Consider the following 24,680-nt stretch of genomic DNA (forward strand, 5'->3'; position numbering starts at 1 on the left):
GCATGATCAATTCTTATTATCTAAACTCTCAATGTTTGATCCACCTTGAGTTTCAGGGGTGTCGTTATATAAATATGGAATATCATCTTGATATTGAAAGCTTTGCCCACTATAAGAACCATGTCCATGCCTTATATGGGTCTCATCTATTTAGCATATGTACATTAAAGGGTGTCATATACATTGTACATACTTCTGTATTTATCACATGTATCGTATAACTTATATCAATATGCCTATCATGTATATACCTTATATTCATGGTACTCATGTATAAAAAGGGGTTCAACTCCAGGAATAGTACAACTATTTTATTCTGGTCTGGCTAAACGAGGTAACAAAGCTTTTCTTTCTATGTAAAACGTCTTTATCTTTCTCTTCGTGGCTTGTATTTTCTCTTTACTTTCATACTCTTATTGGGCTCAAGTAAATGGAAAGAGATAATTTCCACTACCATTGACTTTAAACAAATGCGAAACAAACTCATTTGGCCTTCCTATCCCAATAATAAACATTTTTCATCACCAAATAAATTTAGTCACTCCAAGTTCAAGCTATAGGAATAGCAGACAATTCATGCAGAGTAGAAGGGATGAGGAATAAAAAAAATGATGACAGGTATATATAGATATGTTAGAGAGGCCAACGAATCAAATATGTATGTGAATATGTTTTTGTTTAGTGCATTGATGCCCTTTTTGTTTGGATTCACTATGTTTAGCTGTATAAAAATGTGAGATATGGACCAAAGACAGACTTTAATAACAATTCCACATCACTGACACATGAAAAGAATACAATTCCAAGACTGAAAATTGCTTACTTTGCTCACCTTCATGACAAGACAGATATGAACTGCACGAATTTGTGAAAATATAAAATTTACACACAGCATGACAAATCATGAATATAAGCAATGGTCCATTACCATAAGAGGTAGGATTGTAACTTTTTTAAAAAAGGATTATCAATTTACCTCAGTTTGAAGCCGTTGCACTTCTTCTTTTAGTGTCTTCTCTATTTTATTTATGTCTTGCTTCAAGTTGGTAGCATTGTGAGTTATAGATTTTGATGCAAATGAGTGATATTGTGCATGAACATGAGAAACATCAGAAAGTTCTTGGGACATTGGGAAAGTCATTAAAGATTTTTCCCTAGCTTGTTCACTGAACTGCAGTGGGCATGGAACCTTTCCCCACCTCTCAGTTTTGCCTAGGTATGGTACATATGAATCTTGATAATTTTGCTCGCCCACTTGCATGGGTACTATTTTTCCATCAGCTAGTTTAATTTCCTCATGTGCTGATGGTTTAGGATAAATTGTGCTTACTCCAGTAAAGAATTTGTTCTCTTTCCTTATTTTCAGGTCTGAGAATTGCTTATGCATCATCTTTAGTGGTCTTGGACTTGCAACTCCCTTACTTAATCCGGGATCTATAAGCTTTTTCAGCTGAGTGAAGCATGGATCACAAACACGGCATTTCTTGCTTTTATTTGGTGCCAGAGCTGCATTTATAGCCTTCTTACTGCTACAGGAATGGCAGAATATAAGACCACAATTATAGCAATTATGCTTCTTCCTTGTAAAACCAAAAATCATTTTGCATCCGGTGCAGATGGATTGGTCCTTGCTTGAGACTGATTTATGTAAACAGATTGCAGCAGTAAAATTTGATCCACAGGCCACACTTTGCACATTTCTATTTTCCAAGGCCTCTACAAGAGCTGGAGAGCTTCTGTCTTTAGTATCACCCAGCCCAAGTTGTCCACTTGCACCCTTTCCCCAAGTATACACTTTTCCTTTTGTTGTCAACACTGCCACATGAAAAGAACCTGAAGAGATCTCCTTAACAAACTCACTTTTTAGTAATCCTTCAACAGTTGCAATTGATACATCCTCCGCCTGAGGATTCCCCAATTGTCCATTTATGGCACTACCCATGGTAAACACTATGCCAGTAACTGTGAGTGCAACAGTTAGAGCTGTTCCACAAGAAACTTGAACAAAATCACAATCTACAAGTGATGCAACACATGTGGGAAGAAGCTTCCTCTCCTTATCTGCATGACCCAGTCTCCCCTTGTCACTGTCACCCCAAGTAAAGAGTTTTCCACCAGGAGTGTTGCTCTTGTAATTACCTATTATGATTTCTACAACCGCAGCTGTATGCCATGGTCCACATGCAACAGACTTTACTCTTAATCCTTTTAGAGACTCGACTGACTTTGGTTGAGAAACACTTCGAAGATTCCCATGTCCAAGAACTCCAAAGGTTCCTTCCCCAGATGTGAATAATTGTCCAGAAGAGGATACAATAGCTGTGTGCCACTCACCACACGCAACCCTTGATATACATATACCATCCAAAGGACCAGCTATTCTATGAGGAAACCACTGGCTTCTGCTGCTTCTGTCACCTGAAAGCCCCAACCCATGATCGTCATCACCCCACACATAAAGTTCACCCAAACTTGTTAGTGCATATGTGCGTTGTCCTCCACAGGCAACTGTCTGCACATGCACATTACTGAGAGATTCAATAACTTTGGGACAATTCACATCCATATTGACCTTGTGACCCAGTCTTCCCCCATTTTCCTCACCCCAACAGAAAACTTCACCCAGTTTAGTTACCAGTGCAGCATGCTTTTCTCCACAAGAAATATTTTGCACATCAAGCATCCTGGTGGAGTCCAATAACTTTGGAAGTAAAGCATTAACATTTGAACAATCAATATCCAAACTACTCAGAGTACCGCCTAATATCCCTCCTAATCCTTCTCCCCACATGAACACATCCTTCAAGGAATCAGTCTTATCTATTATAGGAAACAAATGGTCAGATGAGCTGATTTTAGAAGTCAAAACCACTCTTGGTTCCTTGATTAAGTTATAATCGCTAATATCTCTGAAACTGTCTGATATAGTAAAGGGTATATGGGGTAGCATTTTATCCCAATGTGGTTGCACATCTGATAAGGTTCTTTTCTTTGGAGAATAAAATACATCTGAAGAACTTAAAACACTATCTGAAAAATACCTCTCCAGTAGTGACTGAGAAGGACTCCCATATAAACTGCGCACCTTGAGAACAAAATTAATCCATGGAATATTGTCAGCTTTAATTTATCAAAATAAGATCAATAAGATCATGGAGTGAAAGAAAAATACTGCATTCAAAGAGTGCAAATACAGCATAGGCACCTTCAACAGCATAATAGAAAGCTGTACTGCATCACTAACCTTTGAGAATTTCACCGAGTCCTGCAAAAGTCCTAGTTTATGTTTCGTTCGAACATGGCCAATGGGGCTATTGACACAGCTATATGACCCTCTGCTATTTCTTAGGTTAGCCAAAGTTCTTGGATGATGAGAACCAGAAACCAAGGCCTTCAAGCCAATAAACCAAGATTCAGCTTGCTCCTTGTCTTTGCAAATCTAAGATAAAAAACAAAGCAGACAAACAAGTTCAGACAACAATAAAAACAATAAATATTTGAAAGATGAAAAGGAAAAGACAAAAGAAATGGGATGCAATTAGATGAGCACTTAGACAAAATTCAATAAAGAACTCCAGGGTGACTGTACCAGGTCAAGAGAGCGTTCACCATTTTGATAGATTAGTGAAAATGACTGAGACTCTTTCTCTGGCTGACAATGGCGCAGAAAATTTACCTGCAGGATCATATAGTTCATAAATGTAAAATTATGATTCAGGATGAATAGATAAATACCAGGATTTTGATTAAGCTTTTCAACTTATAGTACTACATACTGTCTGCTGTCCAAGAACAACCTTGGACACAGCAATTAACTTCAAGTGCTTTTCCTTGTCTCCTGAGTACCAAATTAAAATTTTCTCATCCTGAGAGTCAAAAGACGATAATTTTTGTTAAGAAACTGTTTTAGAAAGATTACTTAAAAGTTAAAAAAAAAATTCTTCAACAAGTATTGTTGAACAAAGATATGAAGAAAATTGATTAAAATCTATGAAATATTTGTTGCTCATGATGTTCCTCACATGTACTTCAAATGGTTATATTCATCATACAACACAATAATAAATCTTTTTTTTTTTTGCAAAAAGGGTAACTTTTTCTGCATGTTTACATTATGTTAGGGAAGCATGCAAGTCAAAGTAGCACCTTCTCAGATTCCAGGAATTGCATTGCAATTAGATCTAACATAAATGATATAACTTCACAAAAGTCAGTTCTCTTCCAGGCATTGCTCTGTCCTACAGGATACCTCCATTTATTACTTTGTAGTTTTATAATCAGATTTCTTCAAGAACATTGTTTCTTTCTTCAATGATCCCTTCTTATTAACCAATATCTTTAGCTTCCTCAGCACCAAAAGTAATAGGCAACAACAAGCCTTTATTACTTACCACTGTAACTCACTGCAATAGAAGCATTACTGTTACTCGCATTCCCACATGATATCAAAATTTCTGCCTCAGGTCAAAGGACAATGAACCTATCTTACCACATGGACATTCAGCTAAGTTGTTACTAAAACCTTTAAGAGAAACCCATGGTACATAAACATTGTAAATGAGTTTCTAGTCAGCTAAAAATTTTGCTGAGCCAAAATGTGTTTCTTCAACAACCAAAAAAAAGAAAAGAAATTCATGGGGCCTGAATTTTGTAAGCATAGACTGAAACTTGATGCTCCGGAAGACAGCCACATGTAGACCTACAGATAGATCTGCTTGTGGATGGAAAGGCACAGGTTTCAATCCCACAAATAATTTATGGATCAAACTTTGCAGTTGCATACATTTTTGTCTAATCTTTACCAAATACCTGGCCTGAGGCTTTGAAATGCAATTCAGTCTTCAAAAGATATTAGCTGGCAACAGTCAGATGTGAACCCTAAACTGGACCTCAGAATGTGTCTTTTGTTGGAAAGCATTTTTGTGATTTATTTCTTCCTTAAAAAGCCATGTCCATTTTTAACTAAGGTCAAATTTATCTTCCCTACTTGGAACCTCCAACGACACCAGACATGCATGCGAATATTGAAGAATAACCATGCCATATTTAAGATAGAGTCATATTAGCTATCGTCAGATATGTTTGTTCTAAAATATCAAGCTTCATCCTCTACCTGATGCTCTCCTGATGTTCTGAAGCAACACACCAAAAATTTTAAAAACAAGTTACTTGGTTTCGGTCAACCAAAACTTTACCAACTGAAAACCAGAGGTTTGAATGGGTGAAGGTCATTGTGATCGAGCACAGCTTGAGTTTAGGTCACCTAAAAAAATGCAAACCACACTCCAGACTAGTTCAATTGATTTCAAGCTGAACAAGTGCTATTATGTTCAAAGATCCATAAGAGAGCTCAAGGCTCTTGGAGATCTTCATATATAAACTTTAAGCTAATTTTTTATCGAACAGAATTTAATAGCTGAAATATTTAATAGTAAGCAAGTGTCTGCAACTAGTTCCAAAATAGAAGTGTAAGCATTAACACCATTAGATTAAGTCATATGGACACAGACATACCATTCTTCATATGAATAAGAATAATGCTTAGCAGGGTTAGCCGTACCGGGCCGAACCACCCGGTACGGGGGCATACCGAACCGGACCAGCGGCCAGCCGATCCGGTTCAGGGATTTTTTCTGAAAACCCTTCCGAACCGGGCCGCCGGTTCAGGGATTTTTTCTGAAAACCCTTCCGAACCCCCCGGTTCGGTACGGTTCGCATCCATATCGTCCAAAATTGGACGATATGGACCGGTACGATACGATCCGATTCGGCGTGAACTGAACCGTACCGACATGTGCACATGGGAAAAGAGACGACATGTGCACATGAGAAAAGTGGGGGAGGGGGGCTTGGGCTATCTTTTAGTGACAGCCCAGGTGAATGGATTCTTTGAGAAGCTCGAGAGCTCTCAAAGAACTCCCGAAGCTTTCAAGTCTCAACAAAACTGTTGAGACGCCAAAAAAATAAGAAAAAAAAAGAAAAATTCCGTCAAATTACAGCACTGGTTCGAAGAGACACTGAATTTTGACCAGAAGTAAGATAATGTGTTATTCTTTTAGTAAATATTTTGTTTTTTTTGTTTTTGTTGTTAAAAATAGGATAAGAACGAAGAAGTATGAAAATAAGAGAAAATCATGCCAAAATTTTGTGATTTTGGTATGATTTAATTATATGTGATAGATCTTTGAAAGATCTACATGATGACACTAAAATTGTTAATTATCATTAATTATATATTTTTAAATATTTATATATATTTATTCATAAAAAAATTATTAAAAAAATAAATTTAAAAAAATAAAAAATTAGAGATTTAGAATCATGTTTAGAATGATTCAAGCTACTTAAATCTAACCTCAAATTTTTTTTGAAATATTTGAAATTAAAAAATATTTTTATAATTATTTAAATAATAAAAAAATATTATAAAATAAAAAAGATGCAGAAATAGTGTTATATTTTAGTTAATTCAAAAATATTATTTGAAGCATATAACATATTTATTTTGAATTTATAAGTTTTAAAATTATTATTGAAATTATTTTAAATTTATATATAATTTTTTTAATTATCATTAAACTATCGTGTTTTGTTATACTTGCAGATATTTATAAGAAAAAAATTTAGAGCATGACGTTCATTGACTTTAATTAATTATATATTTTTTAACATATATTTATTTATACAAAAATTATTAAAACATAAATAAATAATAAATAATCAGGATTTTTTTTTGAAATTGAGAATAATATTTAGAATGATCCATATGGATATGATGCATCCGAGGCATCGTCTTCTAATGGTTTTACCCTATGCAGCCTGGAACATCTTACGGATCAGATTTTACTACCGGCATATTTGGATGGGCTCCTCCACAGCCATACCATTATCCGGAGGATATTTCTCAGAATCAAAGTTTGAGTGAGAGATCTGAAATGTTTGACAATCCAGAGAAGATGCCTTATGGGATGAATATTCAAGAATACGGTGCAGCTTGGTTAGAAAATTGGACTGATATTCCTCCAGATTATGTTAATGATCCAGATATCTACGAGCATTACAGACACTAAATGAGAAATTAAATACAGAATAGATCTTGAGGTTAATATATCAGTTGTTGTGCTTTGTACTTTAAATATTTAGATAAATTTTAATGCATATTTTATATATTTTCTCTTTAATTTTAAGATGATATAGTTGTAATATAATATAAATAAATATATATTTGAAATTTGGATCAAGAGTCTTTGTACCGCTACCTAACTCCAAATTTGAATCCAAATATGTCAAAAATATGCAATATAATATAATTTTGGGATTATATTTATGAATTAATAACTTGAACACCCATCAAAAAAAAAGAAACGCAAACAAAAAAGTTGTACCAGTACCGAACCGATACGCCGAGGCATACCGTGTGTCGGTACGGTTGATACCGATATCGTATCGTACCGGTCCGCCACTGGTACGGCGTTCGATATCGATACAGCGATCCTTGATGCTTAGCATGGGAGAACCGGTCCAAGTGGATTGGACTGGCTGAACTGACCTAGCCAACTTAGCCTTGAGGGCTGGGAGGGTGCAAAGATGCTACCTAAGTGGGAGAGGCATTTGCGACTTGCCGTCGAAGGGGGCTTTTTTTTTGGAGCTATTATCGGGAAAAGGGGAATGGATGCAGAACCATCACCAGATGATAAGGGAGGAGTGCATGATCCACCCAGAACACTCGCCTGCATTGCACCAATGTGGGGGATGCACGACTGCCCAATTTCCTTTATCCCCCCTCCTTCCTTCCCTAACTCATGACACCACGACTGTTTCTCTCACTCCAGTCCTTGATCCCCCCTTACTACCAATGTCCTCACCACCCTTTTTCTATTGACAATCAAAACTCTCCTCCCTTCGTTTTCTCCTTATGTTCCCCCATTGCACCACCGCCACATCTCAAATCTCTCTGTCTCATGTCCTCATGGAACTATCATACCGCTGCTCGATTAATATCATTTCTTCATCGGTCTCTAGTACTCGATCAGTGCCCATAGATCCCAATCCCTTCTCATCTTTCTCTGGCTCCCTCATTTTCCCTTCTTGCTATCGAGACCACCACCTCATTTTGCCAACTTGACCCTCGCTTGCCTCTTCACCAATGTCGCCACTCAATTGGTGGCTAACACCTAGCCCCACTTAAATTCTTCCACATCTCTATCCCATCCTCCTCTTCATCTCCCCACTCCATCCTCTCCAGCTCCATGCTCTTACCTCTCCCTTCTTTCCATTATTTTGCTAGTATGTATCAGATGTATGTCCTAGAAACCAATCTTGACTGACACATTTTATATCTCTAGAACATGATTTTATACTTATTGAGCAGTTATAGTATCATTCATATTTATATGTCCGTGAATCATCTAAGGGATTAATAAGATAATGACATATATTCTCAAAGAGTTGAGAATTTGAGGCATGTGTCATTAATGGTTGATTCTTAAATTGCTCTTGATCATAGAATCATCATGGGGATGGTGATTGATTCGGATAGACTAGTACACGGATCGCTTCCTTTGGACAGATGGATCTCGAGTCTGCAGTGTAGAGACATTGGAGCGAGAGTGCAGATGGTTATTAGAGAACAACTAGCACTAAGCGTGACCAACACGAGAAGTCACATGGATGTCTGCTCACTCGTTAGTGACTTTCTCGATGCTGCAGTTGTATGACTGGTCCTTTGACCTGAGATGACACTACTGCTCGCAGTGAGGCTGCTGGAGTTTGACTGACACATCAACATGGATCTTAAAGAGCCCTTGTAGTGAATGTTGGTGATAGTTGGTCTACTATAGGAGTGGGGTGTCATCAAGATGGGATCTATAGACCCTAGCAGAAGAGAGTAATCCTATGGGATTTAAGAAGCTGAGTCCTTAAGTCTATGGCCATAGCATTGTGATTGATGGAAAAGAATTTTCATAGAGTCACATATGGACTCAAACTGATTGAATCTATCTTATGACCGATGTTGAGGTTTGAGAATTTATCCATGACCTGCCATCTGGTTGGGACTCACGATAAAGAAATGTATCATGCGCTAACTGCACCTAGAGGTTCATATTTTATTCTGCTAGATTGCCACTACATACTGCTAGGTATCACTGGTGATTGTAAGGCTTACAAGGATCATCTTGATGATCAATGATCTTTGATGGGCTGAGTTGGAATTGTTCCAATCCATTGAAAAGCATTTCAATGATATTGTGATAGAGATCACAATATATCTCACTACCAGACAGAATATAATCTATGAAGTCACACACAAAAGAGCTTTTGACTAATCAGATGGTTGAATTACGATTATGAATCATAATAGAATTTGATTATCAATTTGATTGATAATTAATCTAATGCAAATGTTGTATCATATAACTCACTAAAGAGTTAGTAAGTTATAAGAGGATTAATTAGTAATAGGATTGCTAATTGGCTCAATTTGATTGAGCATTAGGGTTTGTATCAAGTCTAATTTGATTAGATTTAATTTGACTCATTTTGGGTTTGATTTGATCAACCCGATAGGATTATAGGATAACCCTAAAAGATTGGATGATTAGTCCCAGTTGAATTAGAATTTGGATTTGACCCAATTCCTAATTAGACTAGGATGTATGTATTCTTAATTGGATTAGGAATCTTCATTTCATGATGCACAAATCCTAATTGGATTAGGATTAAAATTCAGCACCAAGAAAAAGTCCAATTGGACTAGGACTCCTCCAATTAGGAGACATCTAATCTAAATTAATTGGGCTCCAAATCAGATTTGGATTCCCATCTTTTTGAGTCTAATCTGATCTTAATATGATTAGGATTAATTGATATTTTAATTGGATTGAAAACGGCCATGTAATGAAGAGTCCCATGTTCTTGAAACTCATCCTTTCCTTGCACCAAAAGGACTCCACGTTGACCTTTATTATGTGCGCCCAAAACTCCCACGCCCACCAACTTTCCACGCCACCTTTGCTCCTCTTTTTACCATGCAAGAAAGAAGGAATAAACTCCTTAATCACCATGAGATATGGGGCACTAATATAAGAAGGGGTGGGCAGTATAATTTAGATAGAGTCTAAGCTTTTTAGGACTCTATCTCCTAACCAAGTTATAACTCCTCTTAAGCCTATAAAAACCCACCTTATGGACGTGTAAAAGAGGATTACTAGCAGGTTTTAGACGCCCAAAAATCAGATGTTTACTGTGGAGAACCAAGGGAGAAAAAGAGAGAGATGGTGAGCATGGGTTGGGCGTGAGATGAGTTATTTTTGATCTCTTCTTTCTTACACAACCAAAGGTTAGTTGTTTGGACATCCTCCTCTATCCCTCTTGTCTATGTTTGGACATGGATGTCTCCTCCTTTTGTCCAAAAATTGGATAAAATTCTTACATCTCTATTGTAAAGATTTGGTGCATGAATTTTAGGAAGAAAAGAGAAGAAAAAGTTCTTCTCATGATCTCTAGCATAGAGATCAAGATCCTCCTACATCTTCTTGTTCTCTAAGAGTGTCTTAGGAGAAAAAAAGATTTTCAACCATCAAGATGCGATCTCTACAAGAGAACTAGCACTCCGATGAGATCAAAAGGCTTCTGATCAGATCAGAGTCTCGTGTGGATATCCGTAGAGGTCGGACGCTTGTGCGGCTACAAGGAACCTTCGAAGACATCCATGATCATCTATTCGCATTGAAGATTGATCTATATCCAAGTATGTTTTATGTTTATTTTTCTCTATTTGATTTCTGTATCTGAATCTTATCTCACATATGATGATTCTAATTATGGTTTGAAGATATGATCTTATTCATGCTTAGATTAAATTAGATTTAATCTGAAAAATTTTAAAATTCCACTGCGTACTCTATTTGTAAAAACATGCATGCATGAAACCATAAAATTCCAACAGTGGTATCAGAGCCACATCATATGCATGAGATTTAGATTTATATTTAAAATCTGTAGAGAAAAATTTCAGATCTGAAAGATTTTGATATCATTCTGACATAAGGTTGTCCTGGCATAACTTGTTATACTGTATAATTGTCCTAAAATGATGTTAAAATTTTTAATTAGATTGGATTTTTAGATCTGATTTTTTCAGCATATATGTGATATATGTTTTGTTATTTAGATCTGAAAAGAATTTCGAGATCTGTTTTGATTCATATATATGATATATGAAAGTATGTTTAGGGCTGAAATTTATTTCTATAATCTGAACTTGTTTATGTATATGATACATATTTGTATGCATGATCTGAAATTGTTTCGAGATCAAAATTTACTCTTTATGCAAAGAATTTAGATCTGAAAATTTTGATTTAAAATCTGAAATTAGTGTTTGTGCATGAAGAATTGATTATGGGTAGATCAAGTTAGGTTCTGTAATTGGATTACATAAAAGGGTTTCTGATTTGATCATATTGGGTCTAAATCGATTTAGCAGTTGATCAAACCGAGTCAAGTATTATTAGGATGAGGTCAATAGAGCCTAAGATCCTTCAATTATTATTGATCGAATCAATTGACACCCATATATAGAATTAATTAACCTAAGGACTTAATTCGGCTCTATGGCTCGAGTCTGATTCATCTAAGCTAACCTATTCGAATCAATTGACCAATTGATGTCTAAGGCAAGTAATTGAAAGATGGTTATTTAATTGGTTCCATTTGCTTACCTGACTAATTTATTAGTGTCTAAGAAAAGCAACGGACAGACCCCCACCAATCTCCACTTACCTGACCAGTTTGGAAGATTGAGTCTCAAATATGATTGCTTGGTGGTTTGATTTAGCCCATGCCAATTACATCAATCATGTGATGACTGATTAGATGAGACCTAAACCCAAATCTCTCCACAAAATATTAAGTCCAAGCTCTTCCACCGTTGTAGATGTGCGGGCGTGCTACTGGCGTTGATTGTTCTCAGCTAGTTACAGTAGTTCAGTTGCATCGGAAACACGCAACCACTCTATTAGCAAAGAGTTGCTGCGGGGTAAAGATGGGGTTGGGCCAATAACTGTTAGGTGAGGGACCCAATGACGGTTTTGCGCCTGCTTGTGAACGGTGGGTCTGGCTTAACTAAGGAGTGCGGGCAATAACTATTAGATAAGCCACATGATTTAGAGACCAAGTGGCTGCAACATGCTCAGAGAAGCATCTGGGCAAAGAGTTGTCTATGTATCGGTGTTTATTCGTGTTACCAATAACTGTTAGGTGAAGTGCACGGCATTGGTGAGACTGCAGCACCCACTAAACATCAAATTATCGCGTCAGGATTTTCGTTTCTCTACTTGGAGAGTGTGGGAGATTTGATAAAATAGTGAGTCTCTTTTTACATCTAAAAATTCTTAATGCAAATCATAAAATAAGTACAAACATCCAATTAGAATCTTTGCTCTCTGCTGTTCATTGTGTCAGCTTCCAACCCTCTAGCTTGAGTCTTAGATATCAACCGATTAACCGAAACTGAGTACATAGACTGATTCACAAATCTAAAAATTATTCTTAATTTTAGAAAATTAAGCTATGTTCTCTACCAGATTATTCTAATGTTAACAACCCGTCCAACCCATAGTCAACGAGCTATACTTGATGAGTGGATGGATAATAACAATTAAGATAAGTGCTATGCATGAGCACATGTTCACTGCCTACGATATGTTGATTCATCTACAAGTGTTGTGAGATCATCAGAGTCGTACAGCATATGTGATGCGTGATGAGCAGTCAGTTTATGATCGTTATTTGATAATGATCAAGAACATTAAGAAACTCAAAAGGCTCGATATGATTATGCATAAGGAATTGCTTGTGGATTTGATCCTGCGATCCTGATTAGTTTATATGGATAGTTTATAGTAAATTACCATATAAAAGACCATCAAGGCACCTTATCTAAATTGGTCAATATGTTGCTAACAAAGAAACTTTGAAAGAGTTCAGAGGTAAACACCTTGAGAGCCTAAAGAAATAAAGACGCACCTAGAGTAGGTATGTCGAAATTGCTCAATGTTATCCTTACTATTTCTTCTTCTCCCACTTGAGTTATAACTCTAGTGTAGAGTCGATGGAAAGGTAGAGGGCGAAGGAAGTAATCTTTGAATTGGCTATAGGACAACAGTTGCTGCTGCAGCCATGGATATCTGTCCTTTGCGATCATCGTTTGATTAAGTTCTAAGAGACAGTCTCTATCATTTGCATAGTGATGCATATGTGAACTTAATTGAGCAATTAGTGAATGCCATTGGATCTGAGAGATCCAGAATGAGATAAGTTTAAAGTATATGTGGACCTTAAGCTAGATCGTATTGGAGAAGAAATGATTAACAAATTAGAGAAATATGGGCTTGAGTTCATTGACTGTTGAGTCAAATCTAGTTTGTGTATCATCTCTTTGAGGAAATATGACCAAGCTACTCTTGTGGGACAACAGAAAAAGGATCATTAAAATACTTATTCTTATACACATTTAATGTGTGTAGCCCATATGATGTGCTAACCAAGGAGTTGTCTCTATTTTGTATATGAAATACAAAATTGAAATTGTTGAAAATTCAAAGAATTCAGATGTGAGTAGAGAAGCAAATCAAAAAATTTCTCAAGATATTTCGATCAGATCGAAGATGCAATACCAATGAAAAGAATTTGTGATTATCTCATAAAATGACATAATTTCGTATTAGACTGCTCTTAGTACATCTCAGCTCAACGAGATAAGAAGAGTTAAGGGACTATATCGGATACGTCTGATCCATAATAGGCTTCACTGATTTATGTTTCTTTCGAACATATTTTATTTCTATGAAATTATGTTCTCTTTAAACCTGTTCTTACCACACTGTATGAGATATGACATATAGTGAGAACTGAATCTTGATTATTTTGAGATTCAAGGATGTCCAGCCTGTGTCTAGGACAGCAGGTGGATATATTAGAGAATAGGTCTATAAAGCTCATCTTAAAAGAGTTTGAAATATTACTTTCTGAAAGGATTGCAATATATTTGTGACCTGACATGCTATTTTCTTGGAAAATTGTTTGACTAGGATAAAGCAGTGGAAGGAAGGTTAAGCTCAAAGAGAGTGTCTCTGAAGAGCAGCGAGCCTTGAGACCTTAAGAACTTATTTATCATGATGAGCCAGTAGATGTATATTCTTCTTTCACCTCGTACACATAGTAAGATCTCCAATCCTCTTGAAAGATACTTGGGTATGTTTCATAGAGAATGTAGAGAAAATTATTTCTCATGGGAGATGGGGAGCATAGAGATGATCCCAAAACTTACAACGAGACGATGTGAGATATCGACTCCAAGAAAGGATGTGAAATAACTTTCCTGAGAAGAGATCTTTTGAAGATTTTTGTATGGAATAGCCTATGGATTTCACTTATTGTGACAGAAAATCACAAAGTTTATAATAATCTTGAAGTTGGAACTTCCATATGATCGAATTGTTTGATAGAAAAAGAAGAATTATGGATTTCAAAAGGATCAGTGGGAGTGTCCAAAACTGACATCGGTTAAAATATGGTTGAATATAGATTTTTCCATAAAAGACATAAAGCGAGCATTCTAAAGATCTATAGAGATAGATGCAAGTGGATGCTTGTGTTTTCACAGATAAAGTACAGAGACTGGATGCTAAAAGAGTTCAGCATAGAAATCTTAGAGAGAAATCTGCTAGCCTCTCGGGCATAAATATGTGCCAGAATATGTACTTGAACTGATAATATTGTGATTGTCACAAGTAGATATCAGTTGTATCCAGACTAAAAGCACTGGATTGCTGTGAAAACATCCTGAAGCTCTTCAAAAGAACTGAAGACATGTTCTTAATTTGAAGAAGATCAAAGCTAGCAGTGGGAGGATATACCAATTCAGATTTCATGTCCGATATTGATGGTAGAATGTCTACATCATGGGGTGTGTTCCTATGTCGATATCTTGGAAGGATTTCAAATAATCGATCAATGGAAGCTGAGTACACTGTAGATGTATAAATGCATTCTGGTTCTAAAGTTAGTTGCAGAATTGGATGTCATGCCATCAAATGCCGTGACACTATACTGCAAAAATAATGGCACCATAGTATTTGCTAAGGAGCCTAGGTCTTATCAGATATCCAAGCACATAGAGCAGCAGAACACGCGACTGCCTCAAGTAGAAATACATAGAGGTGCAGAGAGCAAACTCCACATGTGATGTGGATGACCCACTAGTAAGTCACTTAGCTAGCCTAATACTAAAAGCTTGTCTTGTGAAGATAGTGTTGGGAATAGTGTCCCAAAATCAATCGTTAGCCTATTGACGGTTGTGCTCATTTTTGTATATGTACATGAATTATAAATTAATAAAAATTATTTTGGCATTTTTCATCACAAAATATTTCATCTTCTAATGAACTCCTATGTTGTGGTGAAGTCCTTGGACTATTTAGACTCGACAAAGGAGGATTTGTCGTTTATTCCTTAAATCTGTTCGCGACCAAATGATACGTTGTTATCAAGGACGACAACGTTTATCAAGCATAGGTCATTGTGTGCCATATAGGTTGGTTGTCCTCTTAACCAATGAGTGTGGAAATACTGGTATGGCATACAGGTGAGATGTAAGGATACATCTGCACTGAACGTGATCGACTCCGGAGCTATTTCTGCTGTCAAGATTTGTCCGATGGAATATAGGTATAAATGTCCCTCCGATCTGAGACCGCCACGGTGACTTGCAAGCAACTCACTGCACTTAGGCACTGGACTACCTGAATTTCTAATTCAATGATGGAAGGCTGCTGGGTGTAGTCAAGTACTTGACTTGTCGGTGCGTGTGTCAAGATGGGATTGACCACTCCAATTTAGGAGCTGTGTACAGTCGTGTTTCAATTTAGCAAAACTTTGGCCAGAGTAGTCCTTGTGAGGAGTCACAGGAGTGTTTGAGTTGAGCACGATTCAGATGATCTGATCAGGGTTGACAGTTTAACCCTGAGTCGTCCTAAACACAGGGGGGTCAAAAGGATGAATTATACATAACCATATTCATGTAGGTTCTGAGTGTTGCGATTGCGACTCTTCGACCTATCCGGACGTCGGGTACCATTGCTAGATGGTCACTTCGATTAGTACAGGAATGGTTCCTGTGCTACCGGCTTAGGTTCGAACCTGCGGGGTCACACACATTAGAGGTTCCTATCTGATCTGATGGCTGATGTAGAATCCTATATGTTTGGGACTCAGTGATCGAGAATCAGGATTCTCTGATCACGAGTTCCACATATTATGGGTACCAGGGTCAAGAGTCCCACTGGTTGGAACTTTTCTATCAGGATTACATATCGATGAATTCTGATGCCCGATTGCCCATCGGATTTGGACTCAGTATTTATGAGAGGTTTAATTAGTGATTTGATCGCTAATTAACTCAACTCAATTTGATTGAGTAATTATTTTTGGATCAAGTCCAATTGAATTGGATTCAGTTGGATTTGACCCGATTAGGTTAAGAGTTGACCTAATCGTCGAGATGGTTTGGTTTCTGATTTGATCAGGTTGGGCTTAGTCAATTCCTGATTTGATTAGAATTTTATTGAGCCTAATTTAGTTGGATTTAAATTAGTCTAATTGGATCTAAATTATTTGGTTCAATTAGGTTGGTTTAAATAATTAAACCACCTTGACCCAATCTCCATGCGCTACCTCACTTCCATTGCACCTATTTGAATTCATGAGAAGGAACTTCTCATGAATTATTTCCTCACGCCCAGCCCTCTCTACGCCCCACTTTAATGTGCCATATGAATGGATAAGGATGATTGGTTGGCCATTCAAATTCAAAATAAAGTTTGAATTTGAATGGGCAATCAATCTTTGCACCTTATCCCTTTTTTTACGCCCCATTTATTGCATGAGAAAAGATTTCTCATGAAATCACTCCATGCACAATTTAAGCCACGCCTCACGCCTTTAGTGGATAAGGGATGAGTTGGTGTCCATTTGAATTCAAAATTTGATTTGAATTCAAATATGCAATTACTCATCTTTATCCTTTCTTTTGGATAAGACGTTTGACGTTGTTATAAAAGGAGGAGAAGAGTGAGGCGTGCAAGAAGAAGATTTTTGGAGAAAAATTCTGGGGCGTGAGAAGTCTTGTGCATGAGAAGGAAGTCTATATCCTTCCAAGAGAAAAAAAGAAAAGAAAGAAAATGGGTGTAAGATTTCCGGTGAGTTTCTTAGAGTTTTAGCCTGGGGTTCGAAAAGAGAAAAGTGAGCTACGAGTGTCGTGAGCCCACAAAATCTCAGGGAGATCTTCAACATCCTCTCAAGCACGTCTGTTGACGATCCGGAGCGTCCGAAGAATCGACAGACATCGATCGAAGGAGTTCGATCAGCATCGACCATCAAAAGGCTCTATAACGAACTAGCACTCGTGAGGAGTCGATCAGATCAGGAGCTTCATGTGGACGATCCCAGAGGCCAACACGCTGTGTGGCTGCGTCGCAACGATCAGACTCTCCCGACGGTGATCAGATTGCGGCGATCTACTACCTGCACAAAGGTATTGTGTTATGAACATATTACAGTAAAGTGTTTCCTGTTTGAATTTGAAATTCAAATTTAAATAAATGCATGCTATATATCATATTTAGATCCTAGTGTAGGGTAAATTCATGTTAATTAATTAGATTAATTAATATTTTTTCACTGTAAAATCGTAATTTTGAAAAAATTTTAAAATTATCATTTTACCTCTGCACTGAATTTTTCCTACAAATGATATCAGAACGGGTTCTTAGATATGATAGATATATTTGCATGCGTAGATTAAGTTGTAATCTAAAAGTTTAAATTTGAAATTTGAAATTCAAAATTTGAAATTTGAATTTTGAAAGTTGTTCGAAATTCAAAAAATTTGAAATTCAAAATTTAAATTTGAATTTTGAAATTTGAAATTTGAAATTCAAAATTCAAAAATTTGAAATTCAAAATTTGAAATTTGGTTGAAATTTCAAATTTGAAATTCAAAATTTAAAATTTCAAATTTGAAATTTAAAATTTGAAATTCAAAATTTGAAATTTGAAATTTGTTTGAAATTTGAAATTTAAATTTTGAAATTAGTATATTTAGATATACTTGATCCAAGTAGCAAGTAATCGAATTGGGTTGGTTGCCATGGCCGTCCAGTCATAGGAGAAAAACAGGTTTAAAGGCCCTCTCCTCCCATCGATTGGGTCTCTTATGGCGGTAGGGGTGCCGCTACAATTATATCCCATGCAGATGAAGCAGCGAAAGGAATTAATTGTAAAGGTTCAATTGTGAAATTTATCATGAATGTGTTAGATTAGATCTAAAGGAATATTCATGATTTATTTTGATTGAGTTATTTTCTGTTATGTAATTAGCAATAGGATTGCTATTTATGAAATGTGCTGATCTATTTATGAAATGAGTCAACATATTTGATGAACAAAAATAAAACCTTTCAAATTTGAAAATTGTTTTCGAAATGCCAAACCCTGACCCATCAGTCCAAATACTTAATTAAATGAATTAAGTGTTGTCTAATAGGTCTAGAATCGTGAATTAAGACCTAAGACAATTGCATAAACTTATGGGTCAATGGGTTAGATGGATTAGGTCCATAATTGGGTTAGACCTAAAGTTAGCTTAAAGAAATGGACTAAATTAGAGTAATTGGTCAAATCTAATCAAAAGTTGAATGAGATTAGGTCAAGGATACTCTAGACTCAACTCCAATAGTTGTAGTTGAATGGGTCCATGTCTTTAACTAGACCAAGATGGACTTAATTCATGGCTACGCGGTGGAACCCAATTTACTAAGTTGATCAAATTAAAACTAATGAACCGGTTGGTGTCTAAGGTAAGTTTGGAAGTTTGACCAGTGATTTTTAAGCGGGAGCTACTCGCAGTGATTCGATCTCTGACGAGTTAATGGCATATCCCCACCACTGATCTCACTTACTTGACCAACCTGGTGAATTAGATTTTGATTAGATCACTTGGTGATTAGAGCTCACCCATGTCATTAGGTAAATCAGTTTAATTGATTTAGGTGCTCCTAATGCCAGCTTTAATTAAATCCTTTTTTTAATCTGATTTGGTGAAGTCAGTGGGAGGATTGAAATTGGCCGGATATTTTCTTCTCATCTATCTTTTAATAAAATCCTCAAAAAATTATTAGATCCCTAAAAATGATTAAGTTATATTGATAACTAAGTCATAGCCTCCCATTAAGTGAGTGATAATGAGTCCATTAGTTTAATAATCATTGGAGGCCCAAAGGCCTGGTGCTTATTGACTAATGGAATTATCATTCATAATATGATAATTTGGTTTGAGTCTTTCTGATGGTGATCAGGTTGACCGGCCAAAGTCGGGCCTGATCATTCATTGGTCCGATTCACCAAATCAAATCATGTTAATGGTTGGACCTAACCAGATCTTTTCAATGGAGGCCAAAGTCTACTGATTAGGTTCTGGGGCAAAATCAATTACTAGAAGTTGTTTAGAGAAACAACTGGTTATGAACCTACCCATAGATGCACATGGGTTGACCAACCAAAGTTGGGCTCGTGTATAGTCTGTGTGGATTCTAGTACCCACTAAGGAATTAAAGTAATTCCTCGAATTGGAGATTGAGGCTATCAGTTCGTAAAAATACTGGAGAAACTTTAGACTAAAGTCCAAGTCTTTAATATTTATAATTTATGTACTAATAGAGGTCTGATTTTCCTTTATGCAGCTATGGCCACTACCCTGTCCCTCCGGTCATTATTAGATAATGACAAACTCATGGGACCTAATTTCGATAGCTGGTATCGAAAATTAAAAATCGTCCTTGAGCATGAGCGGATCCTTTATGTAGTAACGGATCTGGCACCTGAGGAGCCAGCCCCGAACGTTAGAGGGACGGTCCGAGACACTTATTAGAAGTGGCTCAACGATCGCACCACCGTTCGATGCATAATGCTGGCGGCAATGAATGATGAGTTCAGTCGCAGGTTCGAGAATGCCCAACCTCAGGAGATGCTTCAATTGTTGAACGACTCCTTTGGCACGCCTGACGACGTTGAAAGGCACAAAACTAGTTGTGCCATTTTCAATTCTCGGATGAGGGATGGAGCCTAGGCGCTGATCATGTACTGTACATGATCGAAATGATTGAGCGTCTAAGTAAACTGGGCTTTCCCTTGCACGAGCAGCTCGGTAAGGATGCGATCCTTAATTCATTGCCCAAGTCCTTCCTCCCCTTCCTTACTCATTTTCGGATGACAAAGCCTGCAGTGAACTACCACGGCTTGTTGGAGTTGCTGCAGAACTTTGAGAAGGATCACCAGCTCCATAAGGAGTCGGTGAATGTTGTGGGAGGGTCTTCTTCTGGTCGTCGACCCTTTAAGAAAGGGAAGAAGAAGAATAAAAAGAAGAAGAATAAGAAGGTGCAGCTGCATGCTGGGACGTCGCACAGGGTCAGACCAAGAAGCGCAAGCCCGACCAGAGCCAGGCGGAGTGCTTCTTTTGTAAGAAGCAGGGGCACTGGAAGAGGAACTGTCCTCTATACATTGCCTCCCTAGACCCGAACAGGCCGAAGAAGAAGCAAGGTACTTATATGATAACACCTTGCAACTTTTCCATTTGTGATACTACTGCCTGGGTATTGGATACCGGAAGCCCTTATCATATTTGCAATTCGATGCAGGGTCTGCAGGTCAGTAGGAGATTTGATGAAGGCATGAGGTTCCTGAACGTTGGAGATGGAAACAAAGTTCCAGTTCTAGCATTAGAAATCATGAACTTTATAATCAATTCTCGAAACATAATTCTGAGTGAATGTCACTATCGTCTAAGCTTTTTATTAAATATTATTTCTGTAGGCCTTTTGGCCATGAACGGTTATCAATTTTTAATAAAAGAAAACGTTTGCAATATCATTTTGAATGGTGTTACAATATTTGTTGGACAACTTTATAATGGAATTTACTTTCTATCAAACCTGTTAATGTGATTCAAACCTCCGGTAAACGCCCTAGAATAGATAATGTGTCAGAAGTCTACCTTTGGCACTGTAGGCTAGTCATATCAATAAGAATAGGATAAACAGGTTGGCTCAAGAAGGAATTCTTGAAGTAGGTGATTGTGAATCACTTCCAACCTGTGAGTCATGTCTTCTTGGTAAAATGACCAAGTCACCTTTTACTGGAAAAGGTGAGCGAGCCAGTGAACTCTTGGCTCTGGTACATTCTGATGTATGTGGATCCATGAGCTCAAGTGCAAGAGGTGGATATTTCTACTTCATAACCTTCACAGACGACCTATCGAGGTATGGATATGTCTATTTAATGAAGCATAAGTCGGAGTCGTTTGAAATGTTCAAACTATTCTGAAATGAAGTAGAAAAACAAACTGGAAAGTGTATTAAAACTCTTCGATCTGATCGAGGAGGTGAATACTTTCCAATGATTTTCTGACATATCTTGGGGAGAATGGGATTCTCTATCCGTGGACTCCTCCTGGAACACCACAACATAATGGTGTATCTGAAAGGAGGAATCGGATCTTGTTGGACATGGTTCGATCTATGATGGGGTTTGCTGGTCTGCCATCTCCCTTTGGAGATATGCACTCGAATCGGCTTGTTACTTCTAAATAGGGTTCCGAGTAAGTCTGTAACCAAAACGCCATATGAGATATGGATAAGACGTAAGCCAGTACTCTCGCACCTTAGGGTTTGGGGGTGTCCGGCTTATGTTAAACGTTTAATTACGGACAAGCTTGGACCTAGGTCTGACAAGTGTAATTTTATAGGTACCCAAAAGAGACCAAAGGTATTACTTCTACTTAGCTGATGAGCAAAAAGTGTTGGTCAGCCTTAAGGCAATCTTTTTAGAAAAGAGTTCCTTGGTGAAGGGACTGTTGCCTCTAAGGTCAACTTGACGAAGTTCGATAGATGGAAAAACCGACACAAGTTGCTGAACCTGAACCGGATTTGATTAGATCAGATCCGGAGCCCATTGTTCAAGCACCCTTAAGGCGATCTGGTAGAGTACCACGTCAACCGGACAGATACTATGGTTTCTTGATCCGGGATGACGATCCTATCGAACTTGATGAAAATAATGAGGATCCGATCACCTACATGGATGCAATGCAGAGACCCGACTCTGAGAAATGGCTAGAGGCCATGAAATCCGAAATGGAGTCCATGAAGGTCAACGATGTGTGGACATTGGTTGACCCACCCGAAGGAGTAAAACCCATAGGGTGTAAGTGGGTCTTCAAGAGGAAGAGGGGCGCAGACGGAAATATGGAAACCTATAAAGCCCGTCTGGTTGCCAAGGAATATCGTCAACGTTATGGTATAGACTATGACGAGACGTTTTCTCCCGTGGCAATGCTCAAATCCATTCGGATTATGCTTGCGATAGCTGTCCATCTGGACTATGAAATCTGGCAGATGTATGTAAAGACAGCTTTCCTAAACGAAGAGCTGGACGAAGAGGTGTATATGATACAACCTGAAGGATTCACGTCCACAGATGAGTCTAAGGTGTGCAGGCTACAGAGGTCCATTTATGGAGTTAAGCAGGCATCACGGAGTTGAACATACGTTTTGATAAGACGATCAAAACGTATGGCTTCGTTAAGAACGGAGAAAAGCCCTGCATTTATAAGTGGGCTAATGGTCCAGTAGTAGTATTTTTGTATTGTATGTGGATGACATTCTCTTAATCGGAAATGATGTCCCTGCATTACAGAAATAAAGATTTGACTGTCGTCACAGTTCTCCATGAAGGATCTGGGAGAAGCTTCCTACATCCTAGGGATGAGGATCTATAGGGATAGATCTAAAAGGTTGCTTGGTTTATCTCAGTCCACGTACCTTGATACTATGCTGAAGAGATTCAGCATGGAGAATTCCAAGAAAGCTATCTTCCGATAGGCCATGGAATTTCTCTCTCAAAGAGAGATTGTCCGACAACACCTCAAGAGAGAGAGCGTATGGATAGGATTCCATATGCTTCGGCAGTGGGATCTATCATGTACGCCATGACATGTACACGACCAGATGTGGCATACTCACTAGGGGTAGTGAGTAGATACCAAGCTGATCCAGGGGAGAATCACTGGAAGGTTGTTAAAACCATCCTGAAGTATTTAAGAAATACTAAGGACCAGTGGCTTATTTATGGTGAATCGGACTTGAGACTTATAGGGTTTACAGACTCTAGTTTCCAGTCTAATCACGATGACAGCAAAAGTGTGTCGGAATTTATTTTTACCCTTAATGGTGGAGCTATCTGCTGGAAAAGTTCCAAGCAGCACACAGTGGCTGATTCAGTTTGCGAGGCGGAGTATGTCGCTGCATCAGATGCTGCAAAGAAGTGGTGTGGCTGAGAAAATTCATCACCGAGCTCGGAGTAGCACCCTCCCTTGTTGGTCCAGTTCTGCTCTACTGTGACAGCTCTAGAGCCATTGCTCAAGCGAAGGAATCAAAGGCACACCAGTGGACAAAGCATATTCTGCGCCGCTACCATCTCATCCGGAAAATTATGGATCGAGGTGACATCGATCTTCAGAAGATCGACGGGAAGGAGAACCTGACTGACCCATTCACTAAAGTCATTGCGGTGAAGGAGTTCGACAACTACAAGTCGAAGATGGGTATTAGATACCGCACCGATTGGCTTTAGGCCAAGTAGGAGATTGTTGGGAATAGTGTTCCAAAGCCAATCATCAGCCTGTTGACGGTTGTGCTCATTTTTGTATATGTACATGAATTATGAATTAATAAAAATTATTTTGGCATTTTTCATCACAAAATATTTCATCTTCTAATGAACTCCTATGTTGTGGTGAAGTCCTTAAGACTATTTAGACTCGACAAAGGAGGATTTGTCATTTAGTCCTTAATCTATTTGCGACCAAATGATACGTTGTTACCAAGGACGACAACGTTTATCAAGCATAGGTCGTTGTGTGCCATATAGGTTGGTTATCCTCTTAACCAATGAGTATGGAGACACTGGTATGGCATACAGGTGAGATGTAAGGGTACATCTGCACTGAACGTGACCGACTCCGGAGCTATTTCTGCTGTCAAGATTTGCTTCGATGGAATATGGGTATAAATGTCCCTCCGACCTGAGACCGCCACGATGACTTGCAAGCAACTCACTGCACTTAGGCACTGGATTATCTGAATTTCTAATTCAGTGACGGAAGGCTGCTGGGTGTAGTCAAGTACTTGACTTGTCGGTGCGTGTGTCAAGATGGGATTGACCACTCCAGTTTAGGAGCTGTGTACAGTCGTGTTTCAATTTAGCAAAACCTTGACCAGGGTAGTCCTTATGAGGAGTCACAGGAGTGTTTGAGTTGAGCATGATTCGGATGATCTGATCAGGATTGACAGTTTAACCCTGACTCGTCCTAAACACAGGGGTCAAAAGGATGAATTATACAGTAACCATATTCATGTAGGTTCTGAGTGTTGCGATTGCGACTCTTCGACCTATCCGGACGTCAGGTACCATTGCTAGATGGTCACTTCGATTAGTACAGGAATTGGTTCTTGTGCTACAGGCTTAGGTTCGAACCTGCGGGGTCACACACATTAGAAGTTCTT

General features: G+C 38.0%; 1 protein-coding gene across 5 annotated transcripts in view; it reads right to left on the reverse strand.

Moving 5' to 3' along the window:
- Positions 1-24,680, reverse strand: part of LOC105034955 (PH, RCC1 and FYVE domains-containing protein 1) — a 103,952-nt gene that overhangs the window by 66,578 nt on the left and 12,694 nt on the right. For all 5 annotated transcript variants that reach the window (XR_012141018.1, XM_073256717.1, XM_010910313.4 and 2 more), the window contains exons 3-6: positions 3,777-3,866; positions 3,590-3,676; positions 3,245-3,439; positions 977-3,085 (exon numbers count right to left, since the gene is read on the reverse strand). Coding sequence is in view for 4 of the 5 variants with exons in the window: in XM_073256717.1 (XP_073112818.1) it covers positions 977-3,085; positions 3,245-3,439; positions 3,590-3,676; positions 3,777-3,866 (2,481 nt within the window). In the remaining variant the exon portion in view is untranslated. The remainder of the gene's footprint in view (positions 1-976; positions 3,086-3,244; positions 3,440-3,589; positions 3,677-3,776; positions 3,867-24,680) is intronic.

Source organism: Elaeis guineensis, chromosome 4 (genome assembly GCF_000442705.2).
Source record: "Elaeis guineensis isolate ETL-2024a chromosome 4, EG11, whole genome shotgun sequence".
In the NCBI taxonomy this organism is placed as follows: Eukaryota; Viridiplantae; Streptophyta; class Magnoliopsida; order Arecales; family Arecaceae; genus Elaeis; species Elaeis guineensis.